This window comes from Typopeltis vanoorti, chromosome 16, assembly GCF_054136105.1.
Source record: "Typopeltis vanoorti isolate ZY-2024b chromosome 16, IOZ_Tvanoo_1.0, whole genome shotgun sequence".
Taxonomy (NCBI): domain Eukaryota; kingdom Metazoa; phylum Arthropoda; class Arachnida; order Uropygi; family Thelyphonidae; genus Typopeltis; species Typopeltis vanoorti.
This window is the reverse complement of record NC_143564.1, coordinates 97030317-97050140: the sequence shown is the minus strand read 5'-3', so window position 1 is coordinate 97050140 and position 19824 is coordinate 97030317. Positions and strand designations below refer to the sequence as shown.

Below are 19824 nucleotides of genomic sequence, written 5' to 3'. Positions count from 1 at the left end.
GTGAACTGTAGACTAAAATACACAAAGATTATTGAATAAAAAATGAAAGAGTTTGAGAACAGGAATCAAACCTTGGAGATTCAGTGGCAAGCCTTGAAGAAAGCCCTCGTTGATTCAGCTAGAGAGGCATGTGGTGAAGTTGTCTGCAAGGATAGAAAAACTAGAACTACATGGTGGACATAGGAAGTTAAAGAGGCAGTGAAGGAAAAGAAAAAAGCATATCAAAAGTTTCTGGCAAATAAGTCAGCTTTTACTCTTAGAGAATATAGAGACAAATGCAAGAATGCTAAATACTGTGTAAAACTAGCTAAACAAAAGTCATGGGAGGACTTTGACAATAAATATCAAGAAGGTGTCAAAATATTCTGGAGGTTGTTGAAGAAGCTTAGGAATGGAGGAAAGAGTGCTGTAAAAGGAGTTAGAGATGATAAAGGTGACATGAAAACTGGAGAAAAAGATATCCTTGAAGTATGGAGTAATTACTTTGAAAAACTGCTAAATGAAACAAGCAGTGATGACAGCATAGTGGTAAAAAAACACTCAACAGGCATGCAGTCAGGAATACATATCCATACTTGAAGAAAAAGCCATCAAAGGCTTGAAATGTGGAAAGGCAGCAGGAGTAGATGATATTCGACCAGAAATGCTGAAGTATGGTAGTATAAAAGTCTTGCAGTGACCGCACTGCGTAGTTCAGAAAGCCTGGACAAAGGGACGAATTCCCGATGACTGGAGTAGAGCTCTCATAATACCCATATATAAAAAGGGAAATAAAACTGAATGTGAGAATTTCAGAGTTATTTCCCTACTGAGTGTTCCTGGCAAGATATATGCAAGTATACTTGAGAAATGGTTGAGAAGAATTGTGGAAGAAAAGCTGGGTGAAGAACAAGCTGGATTCAGGCCAAATAGAGGCTGTCAGGATCAGATCTTCACTTTACGACAAATAGTCGAGAAAGCATGGGAATATAACAAAGATCTGTATTTAAGTTTTGTCGATTTGGAAAAGGCATATGACAAGGTGCTAAGAGAGAAGCTATTCAATAGGCTACAGTTATATGGTGTCAATGGGGCATTATATCAAGTAATACTTAGTCTTTATTTGAATTGTAAGTCAGCAGTTAGAATTGAAGAAAGTAAAAGAAGATGGTTTAATGTTAAACTGGTGTGAGACAAGGATGTACATTATCCCATCTGTTATTCATTATCTATATGGATCACATTATGAAGGAAAGTGGTATTGAACACGATATCAAAATTGGAGATGTTATGTCAGCTCTTTGTTTTATGTGGATGATGTTATACTTCTAAATAAATCCACTACAAGTCTGCCAGATTCTCTGACTAAATTGAATAACTGTTGTAATAGATATGGTATGAAGGTCAGCAATAAAAAGAAAAAGACAATGAAAATATGCAGAATCATTGAAAATGTCAACTGTGTTGTGAATGGAGAACCTGTAGAATAAGTAAAACATTTCAGCTACTTAGCCACGATTTTTAGTGAAGATGGTAAATTAAATATAGAAATAGACAACAGAATCAGCAAAGCTGGTATGGTAGGAAGTCAATTGAATAAATTCATATGGAATAAGAGAGAAATTAGTCAGAACACTAAATTAGCTGTATACAAGACTGTGTTCAAACCAGTTTTAACTTATGGATCTGAGAGCTGGGTCAGAAGTAAAACACTTGACCAAAGACTAAAGACCGCAGATATGAGAGTCCTGAGAAAGATTATAGGCGTGAACAGATGGCATCAATGGCAATATCATATTAAAAATGAGGATATTAGGAAAGAACTTAACATTGTCAGCATCCAGGAATGCAGAGCTAATCTCAGGTGGTATGGTCACTTAAACAGAATGGGCGAAGAAAGATTAGCAAAACAAGTGTTCTCTGCCAGGTTGGCAGCAAAACGACCCAGAGTAAGACCAAGATATAGGTGGACTGATACGGTACAAAGTGCCTTAGACGATAGAAATATAAGATCCGATAATGTTGGAGTTTTGACAAGCAACAGACTGATTTGGAGGAAAATTGTAGATAGGAAGTTAGTAATGATGTAATTTTTTTCATGTAGTACTATCATATCCTGTACACCCCTTGAGGGTAGATGGCAGGAATTTGATGATGATGTGAAATTATAAACAAAAATTGCATTTCATAACTAACCTATACAGGGAACTGTCTACAAATTAAAGAATAGTAGCTCCTGATGAAAATTCACTACAGTATATTTTCTTGTACCATATGATCTGACTAGTTTAGTAGTTTGCTATGTTAAGAGAGTTTGCTATAGTCTGAGGTTAACTGCATTTTTTTAAACCATTTAATATATCTAATAATGAAAATTGATAATTTTCACCTACCTGAAGAACATTTTTATCATCTAATGCAAATGTTTCTCTATGAACAGTATTTTCTGAAATGATGGACCCATTTTCCCACTGTGATTCCTCATGTGGTCTTTCTAGCTGTGCACTTAAAACATCTTGTTTTCTTTTTTTAATGGGTTTCCTTTTCTTATTCTCACTGTCAGATTTTGCAAGGTGTTTGATGTTTTCCTTCATTTCAGGTGTAAGCTTTCTTTTACGAGTACTCCTTCTCAGAGAAGATACGATGGAAGTAGACTGTGTTACTGGATAAACGGATATATGTTTATCGGCTTCAACAGAAATAGCCTCCTTTCTTTCTCTAGAACTTTTAACTATAGGTTCACAAAGACTGGTTCCAAATGAACTAAAAGATTCCACAATTTCTGGTTTAACCATGTTCAGAGTGCATTCAGATGCTTTTGAATGAGGTATAACTGATCCATCATTCACTTCTTCAATTTCTGATAACTTTTTTGTATCACTGTTAATGTTAGCAATTTCTTGAATAGATCTAGTAATAATTTCACTGTACCCACAATCTTTAGAAATAATAATCTCTGGAAAACTTTTTAAAGTTTTATTTGCATTTTTACAATTCTCAGATTTACTTTTCTGTTCAAAATTTTCAAGAGGATTCTTTGGTAAAAGTTGAATATTAAATGTTTCCTCTAAAAATTGGCTATTCTGTTCAATTAATTGTGGGCTAGACTGTATTATATTACATTCAACACTCTGGGAAATGTGCGAATCAACACAGGTTTCTTGAATGTTACTTAAGCCATATATGTTATCCTTACTTTCTGAAGAAACAGTTTCATCTATTCCAATTTTACTATACTGACAGTCATCAGAATCTGAAATGAGGTTTGATTTGGGGAAAGACAAATCGCTGGCTTCAAGTGCAAGATCTATAATTGATTGTTTTCTATCTTTAATTGTATGATGGCTTTCACTTGTTTCAATTTCTTTTGCAAGGAATAAAGGTTCCCTCACTTCTTCACCTGTATTCATAGTACTAAGAGTAGACTCTGGCAAAAATGAATGGAGATGTTCATTTTCTTTTTCTGAACTACAGATATGCGTACTGCGCTTATTTCCTGGAAGAGTTAGTGTCCAAATATCTGAGTGACTGGATAAAACAGTTTCTTCATGATCTATAGGAAGTAAAATTCTATGTGGATCTTTTTCTCTTGTGGCTGCTACTGTTTGAAGCTTCTTATGCATGGCTGCATTATAAAAAATGCATTCTGGAACATACCTAAATAGATAAATAAACAATATATATAAAAACAACACCAAAATACAATACGTCCCATTTATCAAATTTAACAACATACACTATAAAAGGTTGCATCAAAATATGTATCAACAATTAATATATATACAGGGTGTTTCAAAAAGAATGTCCCAATTTAAAAATTGTATATCTCTACAACCAAGAACCACAAATGAATGCGACTTGAACCATGTGAACGGCCTTGGCCCATAGTTTTTTTTTTTTAACAGATTTTTGTGCTAATCTGTTAGAGGACATGGAGGACGGCACCTTCCTACAAAGGTTGATTTTTAGTGATGAAGTGACCTTTCATCTAAGCAGTAAAATTTCGCGTCTCAATGTTTGGATATGGGGACTTGAGAATCCACATGAAATTGTATGACATGAACGTGATTCACCAAAACTTAATGTTTTCTGCGCGGTTTCTGTTAGAAAGGTTTATGGCCCTTTCTTTTTTGAGGAAAACACTGTTACGGGAAACTCCTATCTTGAAAGGCTGCAGGACTGACTACTTCCACATCTGAATGAAGAATCTGAAGATTACATTTTTCAACAAGATTGAGCACCGCCACATTGGAACCTCCAAGTTCGTCAATTTCTAAACAAAAGATTGCCTCAGCATTGGATTGGATGCACGGGACCCCACGACTTGGCACTACACTCTTGGCCTCCTAGATCTCCAGACATCACACCTTGTGACTTCTTTTTATGGGGATATGTAAAAGACTATGTTTACGTTCCTCCATTACCTGCTGACTTGGATGAGCTCAGAACCAGAATCACGGCTGCAGTAAATTCTGTAACAGAAGACACTCTCAGACATGTTTGGGATGAATTCAGCTATCGGCTTGATGTTGTCCGTGCAGCAGGTGAAGGGCACATTGAGCATTTGTAATTGTGGTGAGTGAAACTTCAGGCCTTGCTTCATACTTGATAATTTATTTTGTAACTGTACCACATTTTCATTATTAAATATAATTATTTGAAATCGGGTCATTCTTTTTGAAACACCCTGTACATCGATATCCTGCTGATAATATAAGGACAGAGCAATTTTAAAATACTCAGGGGGGGGAGGAATATGACAATCATATGTAGGTGTATACATCACTTTTAGCAATTATATGTTTGCTTGCAAGATTTAACATGAAAAGTATTTTCAAGAATTCATCCTAATATGCAGTATACTGTTAAATTTTATTTTCCCAAGCTGCATATTATGAATATACAGCTTCGATACACTTTCGATTCAATTTCAGTTTCCTGAGAGCCAAAATAAACAACGTGACAAATACGATAGACAAACACAAAAGAAAAGTACAAGCCTACAAGCACATATATCAATAGTGATAAATGTATGAAAGGGCTGCTGGAAGAAACAAGAAGCAGACAGAAAACTAACACAATGGAATTGTTAGTTTATCATCAAGATACAACAGTATAAAGTTAAGAAGGTTTATGATAGCAAATGATTCAAAGTGACGATGTGTAGAAGAAGTGAAGGTGTTTTGGGATGTATGAAGTGAGTTTGATAGTAGAAAAGACTTGTATAAGAGGGATGGCCTGTCATCAGGAGCCTGGAGAAATTATTTACTGGAGGAAGATATAATGCAGAGAGTCAAGGAACGCAACGTAACGCTAAGAATGTGTGCAAGTTTAGCTAAGGTATGCAAATATGATAATGATATGAATGTCAATGAGCATGTTTCTTATACACACATATTCACAAGAATATACCGTATTTACTCGAATATAACTCACCCTCGCATATATCTCGCATCCCTGATTTTACTTTACGATAAAAGAAATTAAAAAGTTTTGCATATATCTTGCACGCACAAAAAGAATTTAAAACTTTAAGAAATAGATAGTGAATGTTGTTATGACAATTTCAGATATTTTGGAATTTGGTTGACGAGAATCAGTATTTCAATTCAACAAACTTCAGCTTGCCTTTGTCAGTGAGTCACACGATCTTCTGTTAATACCACACCAATCATATGCGAGACCAAAAGTAGCAACAGCAAATAACAGATTCATACCCATTTTCAGTGTTGTTTTTTTTTTAAATCATGGTGATCTTATAATTCCAAAATGATAAAAGGACAAGCAATAATGAAACTGTTTTAATTTAATTATAGAAGCACTGTAGCAAAAGATTCAAATATATCGAGTGATGAAGGAGAGCGGCCAATCGCATAAATATTGTTGATAATTAAAATTTAAATGCATTCATTTTATAAATAACATGAGCAATTATAATGAATACTGAGAATATAATTATAAATGTCAAATTAATTTTTTCCTAAATAAAAAAAATTGAGTTTCCAAAAATCCCTGCATATATATCACACCATGATTTTTTTTAATTTGGGGGGAAAAATTATGAGTTATATTCGAGTAAATACAGTAGCTATTTTATTACTACAAATATTTCAACCAGAAACTTAACTGGTTATCAGCAGTGCATCAGCATAATCACAATGAAGCTATAACAAAGAATGTTAATCTTATTAGAGCTGGATGCCACCTATTTGATAGTTACAATAAACCAAGATTACAATTAAGGGCCTAAATTTAAAATTAAGCAATTTGAAATAAAATAAAATTCAATAAAATAAAAGGGACTTCCCATTGTGGTTCCTTCAATCTGTTTATAGAATTGCTTCCTGCAGATGAAATAGCCTGAGTGCATGACAAAGTTGAACAGTTCAACTATGTCTGGGGGAATCTCCTCTGATAACAGCTAGAGTGTGTCAGTCAAAAAACATACACTTGCAAATAAGGACTGGATATCAAAGTAAATCATGAGGTACACACCTCATGATTTACAGGTTGAAGAGTTAATTTTTTTATTTTTGTCAAAAAATGATGAATCCATAACAAGAGGTTTGTGTGTGGCCAGTGCAGGAGTTAAAAAAATATGAGCTAGGAATTTGGTTAAGCAATAGATGGGGAGTCTATGCAGTCCACTATGTGTGCGAGTAGAACTCCTTCCTTATGTATTTTTGGAAGAGCATGGACCAAAATGGATCTTCAATTTTTTGATATCTTCATTTTGACTAATCGCATTGTTGAGTAAAAAATTAAGTTTGTTAATTAGGCTGTTGGTAGGGTTCTGAGAAATCTGATAAGTGGACTGCTCTTGGAACAAAAGAGAAATTTTTTTTGTTGTACTCAATGGTGTCCATAATAACAACAGCTTTATCCTTGTCTGCTTTCGTTATGGTGAGATGGTTTATTATGTCTGAATGACTTTAGAGCAGTGATTTCAATATTCATTTGGATTACTGCCCCCTTTTCCAAAAAAAAAATTTATTTAGTTTCCCCCTCCCCAGAAACCTTTCTAAGACAGATAGATACAGAAACAAATTTGCGTTTTATTATGCATCTAGTAGAGATTTTTGAAGTTTGGAAAATAAGTCAACTTGGAACTGAAATTTTAAAACTATTCATTGAAATCGACAAAAGAAACATAAATTGCATGTAAACATAAGACAAGTTGGAGCTGAAAATTTAAGAACACTATTAAAATTAAGAAAACAAACATAAATTGCACATATGTAAAAATCGCACGTAAAATAGTAAATAATGATCAGTAATATTAAAAACAATCCTAATGTTGACTTTGACTAATGTTGATATTGACTTATTCTACAAAGATCTGACAGAGACAATAGAAAAAATACCAAAGCAAGATGTGCTAATTATTGAAGGAGATTGGAATGCCAAAGTTGGAATAGATAATGATGGTTGGGAAAAAGTCATGGGAAAATATGGTTTCAGAGAAAGAAATTAACAAGGTGAAAAATTGTTAGAATTTGCTGTGGACCACGAGATGATGATCTGTAACACAAGATTCCAACAAAAGGAGTGTAGAAAATGGACGTGGCGATCAAATGATGGGAAAACCAAAAACACGATTGATATGATTATGATAAAAAGAAGATGGATAACATCAGTACAGCAATGTCGAACTTTTTCAAGAAGCGGATATAGACTCGGACCATAGTTTAGTGATTGCAAACTTCAAGATGAAATTGAAAAAGAAATATAAACCCCAACATCAGAATAGAAGAGATATAGCACGAATAAGTGAAGCAGAAATAGGAAGAAGGTACAGAACAGTGTTAGCAGAGAAACTTAAAAGTGTGGAGAAAGAAAAAAACTCGAATTTAAGAGTGAAAAGAGTAATGAAGGCGATAGAAGATGCAGTTCAAGAAACGGTACCAGAAGAAGAGAAGATCAAGAAGAAATGGATTACACAAGAAACACTGAAGTTAGTACAGAAGAAAATAATGTTGAAGATAAGAAGGGATACATCAGAACAAATAGAAGAGCAATATAGAAGAAAGTGTAATGAGGTGAAAAAAGCAGTCAGAATGGATAAAATGAAATGGTTAGAAGCCCAATGCAACAATATAGAACAGTACTATGGAGAGCATAAAACAAGGGAGGTATACAAAATGATCAGAACCATTAATAGAAAGTGGCAACCAAAACAGACCACAATTAAAGATGAAAGGGGCAAAGTATTGATGAATAAAGAAAAAATTGTACAGCGGTGGACAAGATACTGTAGTGAGTTATATGAAGAAAAACTAGATTCAGATAGCATTGGGAAACTCACTGAAGAATTGAAGCAGATGTCACCACCAGGTGACATCTGCTTCATTTAAATTTAATATAATATAATGCTGTGTCATTTCATTATTTAATTTCATATCAAATCACTTAACTTTAAATTTGGGCCTTAATTGTAATATTGGTTTATTGTAACCCACCCACTAGATGGCATCTGTCACATGGCTCAGCTCTGTAAGGATTAACATTCTTTGTTTTAGCTTCACCTTGTGATTATGGTGATGCACTGATGATCAGTTAGTTTCTGGTTGAAATATTTGCAGTAATAAAAATACATGTGTATAATAAATGTTATAATGGCACAAGTTCCATTAAAACTTTGTCAATGAGCATTATTATGAATTTGGTGAAGAGGTGGTATGAGGTTCAAACTTTTAGGGTGTGTTTGGGAATGTAAAAAGAAAGTTATTATCCAATCATGGCTAGCAAAAACTGCAGATGTAAGTAAACAAAAAAAGCCAAGAGATAACTTGTGATGACTATACACAGCCAGGAGCATCAGGAACTAAGGGGTTGAGTTTGTTGCTTGGGTAAATAAGTTGTGGCCTAAGATACTTGGCATTAGTGAAACCTGGCTCTCAGTCATACATAAAATCTGGAATCAAGCATAAATGATAATATTATTAGGAAGGACAGAAAAGACAGGATAGCAAGTGGGGAGGGGGGGGGGGTTTGTGCTCATGATATCATTTGACTGGAGTTCATTTAGGGTAGAAGCTCATGAAAACAATAATATTCAATGTAGCTATGAGTGCAAGATTATTTGGTATTAGGTGAACTAAAAGGAAGAAATGCATGGTCATGTGTTACTACAGACTTGGCAGTTCAGTTGCTGGGGACAATAAAATACATCCCCAAATTACCTTGATTGGCATTAAAAACGATTAATCATTACAGGCGACTTAAATTATCCAAACATTGAAGCATTGATTAGGTAGCAGAGAAAACTCACAATAAGATAAGAGAATTTTTTGAGCTGTTGACGGACAACTTTCTCAAGCCACATATCGAAGAAAAAAACTCAAGGCCATAGAACGTTAGTTTGACCATAGCATCAGAATGGGACCTCAGTTAAGGATGCAACTGTTTTATCAGCAGGTGGTGACAGTAACCATGTGTCATACTGGTTTAAGAATTAGCTAAGTATATGGATGTTCCAAATAGGACAGGTTATATGCTGAACTACAAAGCTAGAAATTATAATAAACTCAGGGATTGAAGATAAAACAGAGTGGGAATGAAATGGATGTGCAACCTTATTTGAGAAAGAAATCCATAAGATGACGAGGAAGGAATACCATGTGAAGAGGGATGAAAGAAGTTTATGAAACATATAAAGCTCAGCCAAAAAAGTTCCAAGTATTGTATGCTAAATCTGAGTATGAAAACAAATTGGTTATGTAGGATTTATACTGGCAATCCAAACAAATTTTATAGGTTGTGCAGCAAGTAAAAGAAAGAATGAATGTGGAAGAATAACTTTATTGAATGCATATAGTATCCTGGTGTTAGAAGTAGAAGTGAATGTTCAAATAATGAGTGCTCACTTTGATAAGATCAACCTCATGTATGCAATATGGAGCAGTGTTACCACTACAGTGGAAGAAGAGTCAGATGTGCATAAGGATGTACTAGAGCTGTTGCATAACCTGGATAAGAATTCAGAAATAAGGAAAGATGGGATATTAGCATGTTGTACCATCATTTTGTATTTTGGTATGTAAACTGGAGAAAAAGATATCCTTGAAGTATAAAGTAATTACCGTAATTATCGCGTATAATGCGAAAAATTTATGGTAAAAAATACTACTTAAAGTTAGGGGTTCACATTATATGCGGATCCTAAAAAATATAACATCTTATTAGACTTGCACACACAATATATGCTACCTAATGCCTATGCAACCAAATCTACTTGACCCACTCGCATTCAGCGACCGAGCGTGCATCGTATCTGCGCATAAAGCTACTTACATTACTGGTTTTGCGTGCAGATACGATGTGCGCTCCATCACCAAATGATAAAGCACAGTTAGGTATATCGGTTTAACCACAGTTCATTTTAAATATTATTCGTTAAACAAACCTAGCCAAAAAATGAGCCAACAGAAACGTAAACGTTCATCTTTTGACGCAGGATTTAAATTGCGTGTCGTGCAGTTTGCAGAAGAACATAATAACAGCGTTGCTATGAGAGAATTTGGTGTAGCAGAGAGTAATATTAGACTTTGGCATAAGCAAGAAGACAGTCTTGAAAAAATCCCCAAAACGAAATGTGCCCGTCGTGGAGATGTAGCATCCTTTCCAGAACTCAAAAAAGAGCTAAATGAATGGATTTTGATGCAACGACAAGATGGCATTATAGTAACAAGAAATGCAATTCGTTTTGAGCACTACAACTCAAGAATGGTAAATTCAAGTACACACCAGGTATTTCATCTTTTCTTGCTTCGCCTGGGTGGTGCAACAGATTTATGGAACGCAAAGCATTAACATTACGACATTGAACAAAAATTGCGCAGAAGTTACCAAAGCAGCTTGAAGAAAAAGTGCAGTCCTTCCATAAATTTATCATAAAATTACGGAAGTGTCACGGATATGAACTTTCCCAAATTGGCAATATGGATGAGACGCCCATGTACTTTGATATGCCTAGGAATCAAACAGTAAACTCAGTTGGTGAAAAGGGTATCTTCATAAAAACAATGGGACATGAAAAAATGCATTTTACCATTGTTCTAGCATGCATGGCAGATGGAACCAAATTAAAGTCAACAGTGATATTTAAAAGGAAGAAAATTGCGAAGCATATGAAATTTCCACCAGGTGTAATTGTTTGTGCCAATCAGAAAGGTTGGATGGATGAAGAAAGTGTATGGATCAAGTATGGAACATACGTCCAGGTAGCTTGATACGTCAACAAAGCATGCTAGTCTGGGATATGTTCCGGGTGCATTTAACAGAGGCAAGCAAAGAGAAAGCACGTGAACTATGTACAGACCTAGCAGTCATACAGGGTGGTCTAACTTCCATTTTGCAGCTGCTTGAATAAGCCATTTAAAGATCACTTACATGAAAAATGGAGAGAATGGATGTCATCTGATTTGGTGAAGATGACAAAGGGTGGAAATTTTCAGAAGCCTGAGATCACCCTAGTCACCAGCTGGGTTAAAGAAGCATGGGATTCGATACCATCTGAAATGATTTAACACTCATTTCTTAAATGTGGAATAAGTAATTCAATGGATGGATCCGAAGATCACGTCATATACGAAAGCGAGGATGATGCACAACAAAATGGAGAGCATGAAGACGATGACGACAACTGCTACACTGATGACACAATCCCTAAAGATGAATTTATAAATGAAATGTTTGATGACTCAAAAGATGAAGAAGAATTTAAAGGATTTTGACATTTTGTTTTAAAATAAATATTTCTTCCATTAATTCGTATTGTATTATTTATAATGTTATGGAACAAGATTAACAGATCGCATTATATGTGGACATGGCATTTTAGGGTTAGTTGTCAAACAAAATTTCTAGTTCGCATTATACGCGATAATATACAGTACTTTGAAAAATTGATAAATGAAACAAGCAGTGATAGCACAGCGATAAAAAAAACACTCAACAGGCATACAGTCAGGAATACATATCCATACTTGAAGTATAAAAGCCATCAAAGGATTGAAATGAGGAAAGGCAGCAGGAGTAGATGTTATTCGACCAGAAATGCTGAAGTATGGAGGTATAAAAGTCTTACAGTGGCTGCACTGCAGAGTTCAAAAGACCTGGACAGAGGGAAAAATTCCCGATGATCGGAATAGAGTTCTCACATTACCCATATATAAAAAGGTAATTAAAAGGAATGTGAGAATTACAGAGGTATTTCCCTACTGAGTGTTCCTGGTAAAATTTACACAAGTATACTTGAGAAAAGTTGAGAAGAATTGTGGAAGAAAACCTTGGTGAAGAACAAGCTGGATTTAGGCCAAATACAGGCTGTCAGGATCTGATCTTCACTTTATGACAAATAGTTGAGAAAACATGGGAATATAACAAATATCTGTATTTAAGCTTTGTCAATCTGGAAAAGGTTATATCAAGCGATACTTATCTTTATTTGAGTTGTATGTCAGCAGTTAGAATTGAAGAACATACAGAAAGATGGTTTAATGTTAAATCTGGTGTGAGACAAGGATATACATTATCCTGTCTGTTATTTATTATCTATATGGATCACATTATGAAGGAAAGTGGTATTAAACCTGAAATCAAAATTGGAGATGTTAATGTCAATTCTTTGCTTTATGCAGACGATGTCATCATCATCAAATTCCTGCCATGTACCCTCAAGGGGTGTACAGGATATGACAGTACTACATGAAAAAATTACATCATTACTAACTCCCTATCTACAATTTTCCTCCAAATCAGTCTGTTACTTGTCAAGACTCCAACATTATCAGATCTTATATTTCTATCATCTAAGGCACTTTGTACCGTATCAATCCACCTATATCTTGGTCTTCCTCTGGGTCGTTTTCCTGCCAACCTGGCAGAGAACACTTGTTTTGCTAATCTTTCCTCTCCCATTCTATTTAAGTGACCATACCACCTGAGATTAGCTCTGCTAACGCATTCCTGGATGCTGACAATGTCAAGTTCTTTCCTAATATCCTCATTTTTAATATGATATTGCCATTGATGCCATCTGTTCATGCCGCTAATCTTTCTCAGGACTCTCATATCTGCGGTCTGTAGTCTTTGGTCAAGTGTTTTACTTCTGACCCAGCTCTCAGATCCATAAGTTAAAACTGGTTTGAACATTGTCTTGTATACAGCTAATTTAGTGTTCCGACTAATTTCTTTCTTATTCCATATGAATTTATTCAATTGACTTCCCACCGTACCAGCTTTGCTGATTCTGTTGTCTATTTCTATATTTAATTTCTTCAGTAAAAATCGTGATTAAGTAGCTGAAATGTTTTACTTGTTCCACAGGTTCTCCATTCACAACACAGTTGACATTTTCAATGATTCTGCCTATTTTCATTGTCTGTGTCTTTTTATTGCTGACCTTCATACCATATCTATTACAACAGCTATTCAATTTAGTCAGAGAATCTTGCAGACTTGTAGCGAATTTATTTAGAAGTATAACATCATCCGCATAAAGCAAAGAGCTGACATTAACATCTCCAATTTTGATATCAGGTTTAATACCACATTCCTTCATAATGTGATCCATATAGATAATGAATAACAGAGGGGATAATGTACATCCTTGTCTCACACCAGATTTAACATTAAACCATCTTCCTGTACTTCCTTCAATTCTAACTGCTGACTTACAACTCAAATAAAGACTAAGTATTGCTTGATATAATGCCCCATTGACACCATATAACTGCAGCGTATTGAATAGCTTCTCTCTTGGCACCTTGTCATATGCCTTTTCCAAATCGACAAAACTTAAATACAGATCTTTGTTATATTCCCATGCTTTCTCGACTATTTGTCCTAAAGTGAAGATCTGATCCTGACAGCCTCTATTTGGCCTGAATCCAGCTTATTCTTCACCAAGCTTTTCTTCCACAATTCTTCTCAACCGTTTCTCAAGTATACTTCATAGATCTTGCCAGGAACACTCAGTAGGGAAATACCTCTGTAATTCTCACATTCAGTTTTATTTCCCTTTTTATATATGGGTACTATGAGAGCTCTACTCCAATCATCGGGAATTCGTCCCTCTGTCCAGGCTTTCTGAACTATGCAGTGCAGCCACTGCAAGACTCTTATACCACCATACTTCAGCATTTCTGGTCGAATATCATCTACTCCTGCTGCCTTTCCACATTTCAAGCTTTTGATGGCTTTTTCTACTTCGAGTATGGATATGTATTCCTGACTGCATGCCTGGTCAGTGTTTTTTTATCACTGTGCTGTCATCACTGCTTGTTTCATTTAGCAGTTTTTCAAAGTAATTACTCCATACTTCAAGGATATCTTTTTCTCCTGTTTTCAAGTCACCTTTATCATCTCTAATTCCTTTTACAGCACTCTTTCCTCCATTCCTAAGCTAATTCAACAACCTCCAGAATATTTTGCCACCTTCTTGATATTTATTTTCTATATTCTTGCCAAAGTCCACCCATGACTTTTGTTTAGCTAGTTTTACACACTGTTTAGCTTTCTTACATTTGTCTCTGTATTCTGTAAGAGTAAAAGCTGACTTATTTGCCAGGAACTTTTGATATGCTTTCTTCTTTTCCTTCACTGCCTCTTTAACTTCCTGTGTCCACCATACAGTTCTGATTTTTTTATGCTTGCAGACAACCTCACCACATGCCTCACTGGCAGAATCAATCAATGTTTTCTTCAGAATTTGCCACTGAATCTCCAAGGTTTGATTCCTGTTCTCAAACTCTTTCATTTTCTTTTCAATAATCTTTCTGTATTTTAGTCTACAGTTCACATCTGAGAGCTGCTCAACTTTTATTCGCTTTAAAACTTTCTTACATGTTATTCTTTTCAATATGAAATTCAATTTTATCCTGCTCAAGACTAAATAGTGATCACTTCCAATTTCAAATCCTCTGTACACTCTGGTGTCCTGCACCAGGGAGAAAACATCACCATCAACAATAACATAGTCAATGAGACTTTTCTTATTCCTAGCCTCTTCTCTCCATGTGGGTTTGTGCACATTTTTATGTTGGAACATGGTGTTAGTAATAACCAGTCCATGTCCTGAGCAGAAATCCAACAGATATTTGCCATTATTATTAGCTTTGCTCTTTTCTCCAAATTTTCCCAAAATATTTTTGTATGTCTCACAATCATTTCCTACTCTGCTATTTAGATCCCCAACAGGACCAACTTTTCCTTTTTCATTGTGTCAGTTACTTTTTCTAAAGCCTCAAAAAATTCCTCCACTTCTACCTTAGTAGAACCTTCTGTGGGACCATAGGCACAAATAAGTCTCATTGTCCAGTTCCCCATTCTCATATTTTGTGTTGAATACTATGGCTACTCCTTCTTTTCCTTGATTGTCATTGCCTGAATATAACATTTTGTATTTATTGCTCAGAAAGATCTCACCAGTTTTGGTCTTTTTTGTTTCAGTCACCCCTATTATGTCGATCTGGTACTTATCTAATTCCTCAGCTAGCTCCATTTCTTTACCATTCAGGCTTCTTACGTTGATAGTACTGATCTTTAACTCTGGTGATGTTGAGTTGGGGTTTGTTTTCAGATTTGTTCCAGTAGCTGACTTTTCGCTGTTCGCCCTGGTTCCCTGGCGAAAACAACGGGGGCCTTGTTTAACCGGGCGACGCCCCAGCCGGCATGAAATTTTGTCATGTTGTACCATCATTTTTTATTTTGGTTTAACCAATAAGAATACAATTTGGTCGGCTAAATCCCAAATTGCCAGCCCATCCTCGTTCGTTCAGTATCAAAGTAGATACCCAACAGGGTGCACCACGAGAAATTGAGGATTGGACATTAGGTCAGAAGCCCTGGTCGGTTCTCCGCATTCCTTTAAAGGCTATGTGGAGGTCTCTTCTCAGTTATGCAGCTTTGACCCTTAAGCACCCCAAATCCACTACAAGTCTGCAAGATTTCCTGACTAAACTGAATAACTGTTGTAATAGATATGGTATGAAGGTCAGCAATAAAAAGACAAAGACAATGAAAATAGGCAGAATCATTGAAAATGTCAACTGTGTTGTGAATGGAGAACCTGTGGAACAAGTGAAACATATCGGCTAGTTAGGCACGATTTTTTAGTGAAGATGGTAAATTAAATATGGAAATAGACAACAGAATTAACAAAGCTGGCATGGAAGGAAGTCAACTGAATAAATTCATATGGTATAAGAGAGAAATTAGTCGGAACAGTAAAGTTTGAACACAAGACAGTGTTCAAACCAGTTAACTTTTGGATCTGAGAGCTGGGTCAGAAGTAAAACACTTGACCAAAGACTACAGACAGCAAATATGAGAGTCCGAAGAAAGAATAGAGGCACGAACAGATAGCATCAATGGCAATATCATATTAAAAACGAGGATATTAGGAAAGAACTTGACCTTGTCAGCATCCAGGAATGCGTTAGCAGAGCTAATCTTAGGTGGTATGGTCACTTAAACAGGGCAAGGAAAGATTACCAAAACAAGTATTCTCTGCCAGGTTGGCAGGAAAACGACCCAGAGGAAGACCAAGATATAGGTGGATTGATATGGAAAAAGTGCCTTAGAAGATAGAAATATAAGACCTGATAATGTTGTAGTCTTGACAAGTAACAGACAGATTTGGAGGAAAATTGTAGATAGGAAGTTAGTAATGTTGTAAATTTTTCATGTACTACTATCATATCCTGTACAGCCCTTGAGGGTACATGGCAGGAATTTGATGATGGGATATTAGCAAGGGTGCTAAAGGAATGTTCAGCAGAACTAACCAGGCCCTTGTCATGTTTGTGTAATGTGAGTCTCTCGCAAAGCAGAATTGTAACAGTAAGATTATTCGGTAGCTGATTGGGAAGTCTTGTAAAGCATTACTGTTAAATATGGTTTCATTTTCTAATGGCAGATTTGCTAATAACCATTTGAAATTAGTATCCTTGAAAAGATCTTTCCAAGGTGAAAGAATACAACTCTGAAAACATCAAGTATATCACATGCTGGAAGAAATTAGTAAAAAGTAAATTGGGTATTTGTTCAAGATTCTAAGTATGGATTTTAGTCACTTTGGGTTTCCAAATAAACAAATGGATTTCTGCTGTGTGATGATGCTCACATGGCATGTAGTGGTGCCTTTCCCTTGAAGAGTGTGGATGCTACACCTTGATCCTTGCCCACTGAACTTCATCACAGTTCAGTGTACTCCACTTGATTGTATGCCCTGAACAGCAGTTCCATTAACATTGTAGATTTCTGAGGTTAAGCTGCATGTACTGCAGTCTTGAGAAGAATAGCTTCATTTCTCAGGCTTAGGTGTTTGTTTAAGCCTCACAGTTAGGTTTAATGGAATGAATAAAATACAGATAAATAATTACATAGGTGATCATTATGATCTTTCATTTGTCACACATCTTATGGGATGCAATATAAAATTGTAATAACACACACATACAAAATAAGTGGAAGAAGTTTGACTAAAAGCCTAAATTCTTATGAGGCATGCACACTTTGGATGCTGTTGGGTGTGAGGGTCTAAGAATTAATGTTTCCCATATTAATTCTTAATTTAACACATAAGTTTAACACATCCATATTTATTTAGATTAGGTTAGCTTTTTAAATCTGCTGCTGATTCTAGAAAAATTTCTTAAGTTTGTATTGGGTATGATGAAGTATAATAGTTTTTTTTTCCCCATTTGATTCTGTGCATGATAACCAAGGCATGGTCAGCTAGATCTGACCTACCATAATTACAACAGTAGATGTATTTCTTGTATTTTCCAAGATGAATGCTGGCAGATCTTCCAGTTTGTTCATAATATTAAAACTAAAGTTTTGGCTATTTTTTTTTCCAGGTTCTCATATATAGGGAAGGGTAATTGTATTACTATAATCTCTGTGTTAAGAGTAATGTGAGATGATTGGAGGAAGAATTGTTTTTTCCTCCTGTCCAATCTGTTTTGAATTGCAGCCATTGGACAAGATGGTACAGCAAATAAAGGAGAGTTGAGTTCTCTGGGAACCTGGTTGAAAACAGGGATTGGAAGCTCTCTTGACAAGGATTTTAATGCCATATTATCAAGAGGGAGGTTGTATCTGTGTGAGTACGTTTTCTGTTATGCTCTATAGCAAATATAAACATGAAAGACTTTTTTTTAGAATCAGAAGCAGACTAAAAAAAAAACAATCTAATTTAAATTTACACAGTTGTGTTAAACTATCCAAGATTTGAAAAACATTCTTAAGACCTCCTGTCAAACAGCCAAGGCTAGACAACACCCATAGAGTGACACCCACAGACATAAGGCTTCTAGTCTAACTTCTATTTACTGTTTTTTATGTTGGTGTGTTATTATAATTTTTATATTATATCACAGATGTTTCTGTGACAGATGGAATATTAGAAGACTTAAACTTGTGTTTAATTATTTCTCTGTGCTGTATTCATTCCATTAAACATAATAATGAGAAATCTTCATTTCTCATTTTGACTTTTATTAGCTTTTATTATTATAACTTTTTATTTAAGGATCAAAGCCAATAACTAGGAGGAGACCTCGACATTGCCTTTCAGGAATGCAGAGAACCAACTAGGGCTTCTGACCTAATGTCCAATCCTCATCTTCATGTGGTGTGCCCCGTTAGTAGGTATCTACTGGGTACTGAACAAACGAGGATGGGCTAGCAATTTGGGACTCAGCCGAAACCAGAAATAGAAACCACAAATGCATATGATGGTACACGATGAGATTTCATGCCAGATGGAGCATCGCCCAGTTAAACAAGGCCCTGCTGTTTTTGTCAGAGAACCAGAGCAAACAGTGAAAAGTCAGCTACTGGAACAAGCTCCAACTCAACATGAAGAAGAAGAAGAAACCCAACATCAGAAGAACTGAAGATAGGAACCATCAATATAAAGAGTATCAATGGAAAGGAAATTGAATTTGCAGAAGAATTGGGAAAGTGCCATGTGGACATAATTGGCATTACTGAGACAAAAACAGGTCAGATATTATTATTAAGAGAGATCTCCAGAGAGTCAGGAACTCATTGAGGGGGGACCACATACTACATGATCAGCTGTCATACCCGTTCTTGAATTCACTCACACTGTTTGCACTCACAACATTCAATGGCAATCCATTCCAATCATGCACCACCCTATGAAATTTTCGTGCCCCAGGCGAGGTACGAACTCATCACCCTCATCTTCTGCTCAGGACATCAGATTATGAGACTGATATGCTACCTACTGCACTGCTAAGGCACATAGGCATATTACTAAATAATAAGTATAGGATGCTATTTTCAGGCAATAATGAACGAACCTGAAGATAAACTTCTTGATTGTAAAGCAGTTTCAAGTAGATTTATGTTGCAAACTTCAAAATAGGGAAATGGACAATGAAACTTATTTGTGCCTATGGTCCCACAGAAGGTTCTTCTAAGAAAGAAAAGAAAAGAAAGAGGAGTATTTTGAGTCATTAGAACAGGCAGCTAACATAAAGAAAATGGAAAAAGTGGTTCTTGTTGTATACCTAAACAGCAGAGTAGGAAATAAATCTCAACAGGCATATAGGAACATTTTGGGAAAATTTGGAGAAAAGGGCAACGCTAATAATAATAGTAACTATTTATTGGACTTCTGCTCAGGACACAGATTAGTCATTACTAACACCATGTTTCAACATAAATATGTGCATGAGTTCACATGGAGAGACAAGAAATAATAAAATCCTCATTGACTATGTCATCGTTGATAGTGATATCATAAAGCTGGTTGAGGATACGAGAGTGTACAGAGGATTCGAAATTGGAAGTGACCATTACTTA

At 35.6% G+C, this 19824-nt stretch overlaps 1 protein-coding gene across 3 annotated transcripts in view; it reads right to left on the bottom strand.

Moving 5' to 3' along the window:
* The window catches only part of mute (gon-4 like protein muscle wasted), a 469386-nt gene that overhangs the window by 422860 nt on the left and 26702 nt on the right, over positions 1-19824 (bottom strand). For all 3 annotated transcript variants that reach the window (XM_090406009.1, XM_090406011.1, XM_090406010.1), the window contains exon 3: positions 2373-3636. In XM_090406009.1, the coding sequence (XP_090262135.1) occupies positions 2373-3602 (1230 nt within the window). In that variant the 5' untranslated portion in view covers positions 3603-3636. The remainder of the gene's footprint in view (positions 1-2372; positions 3637-19824) is intronic.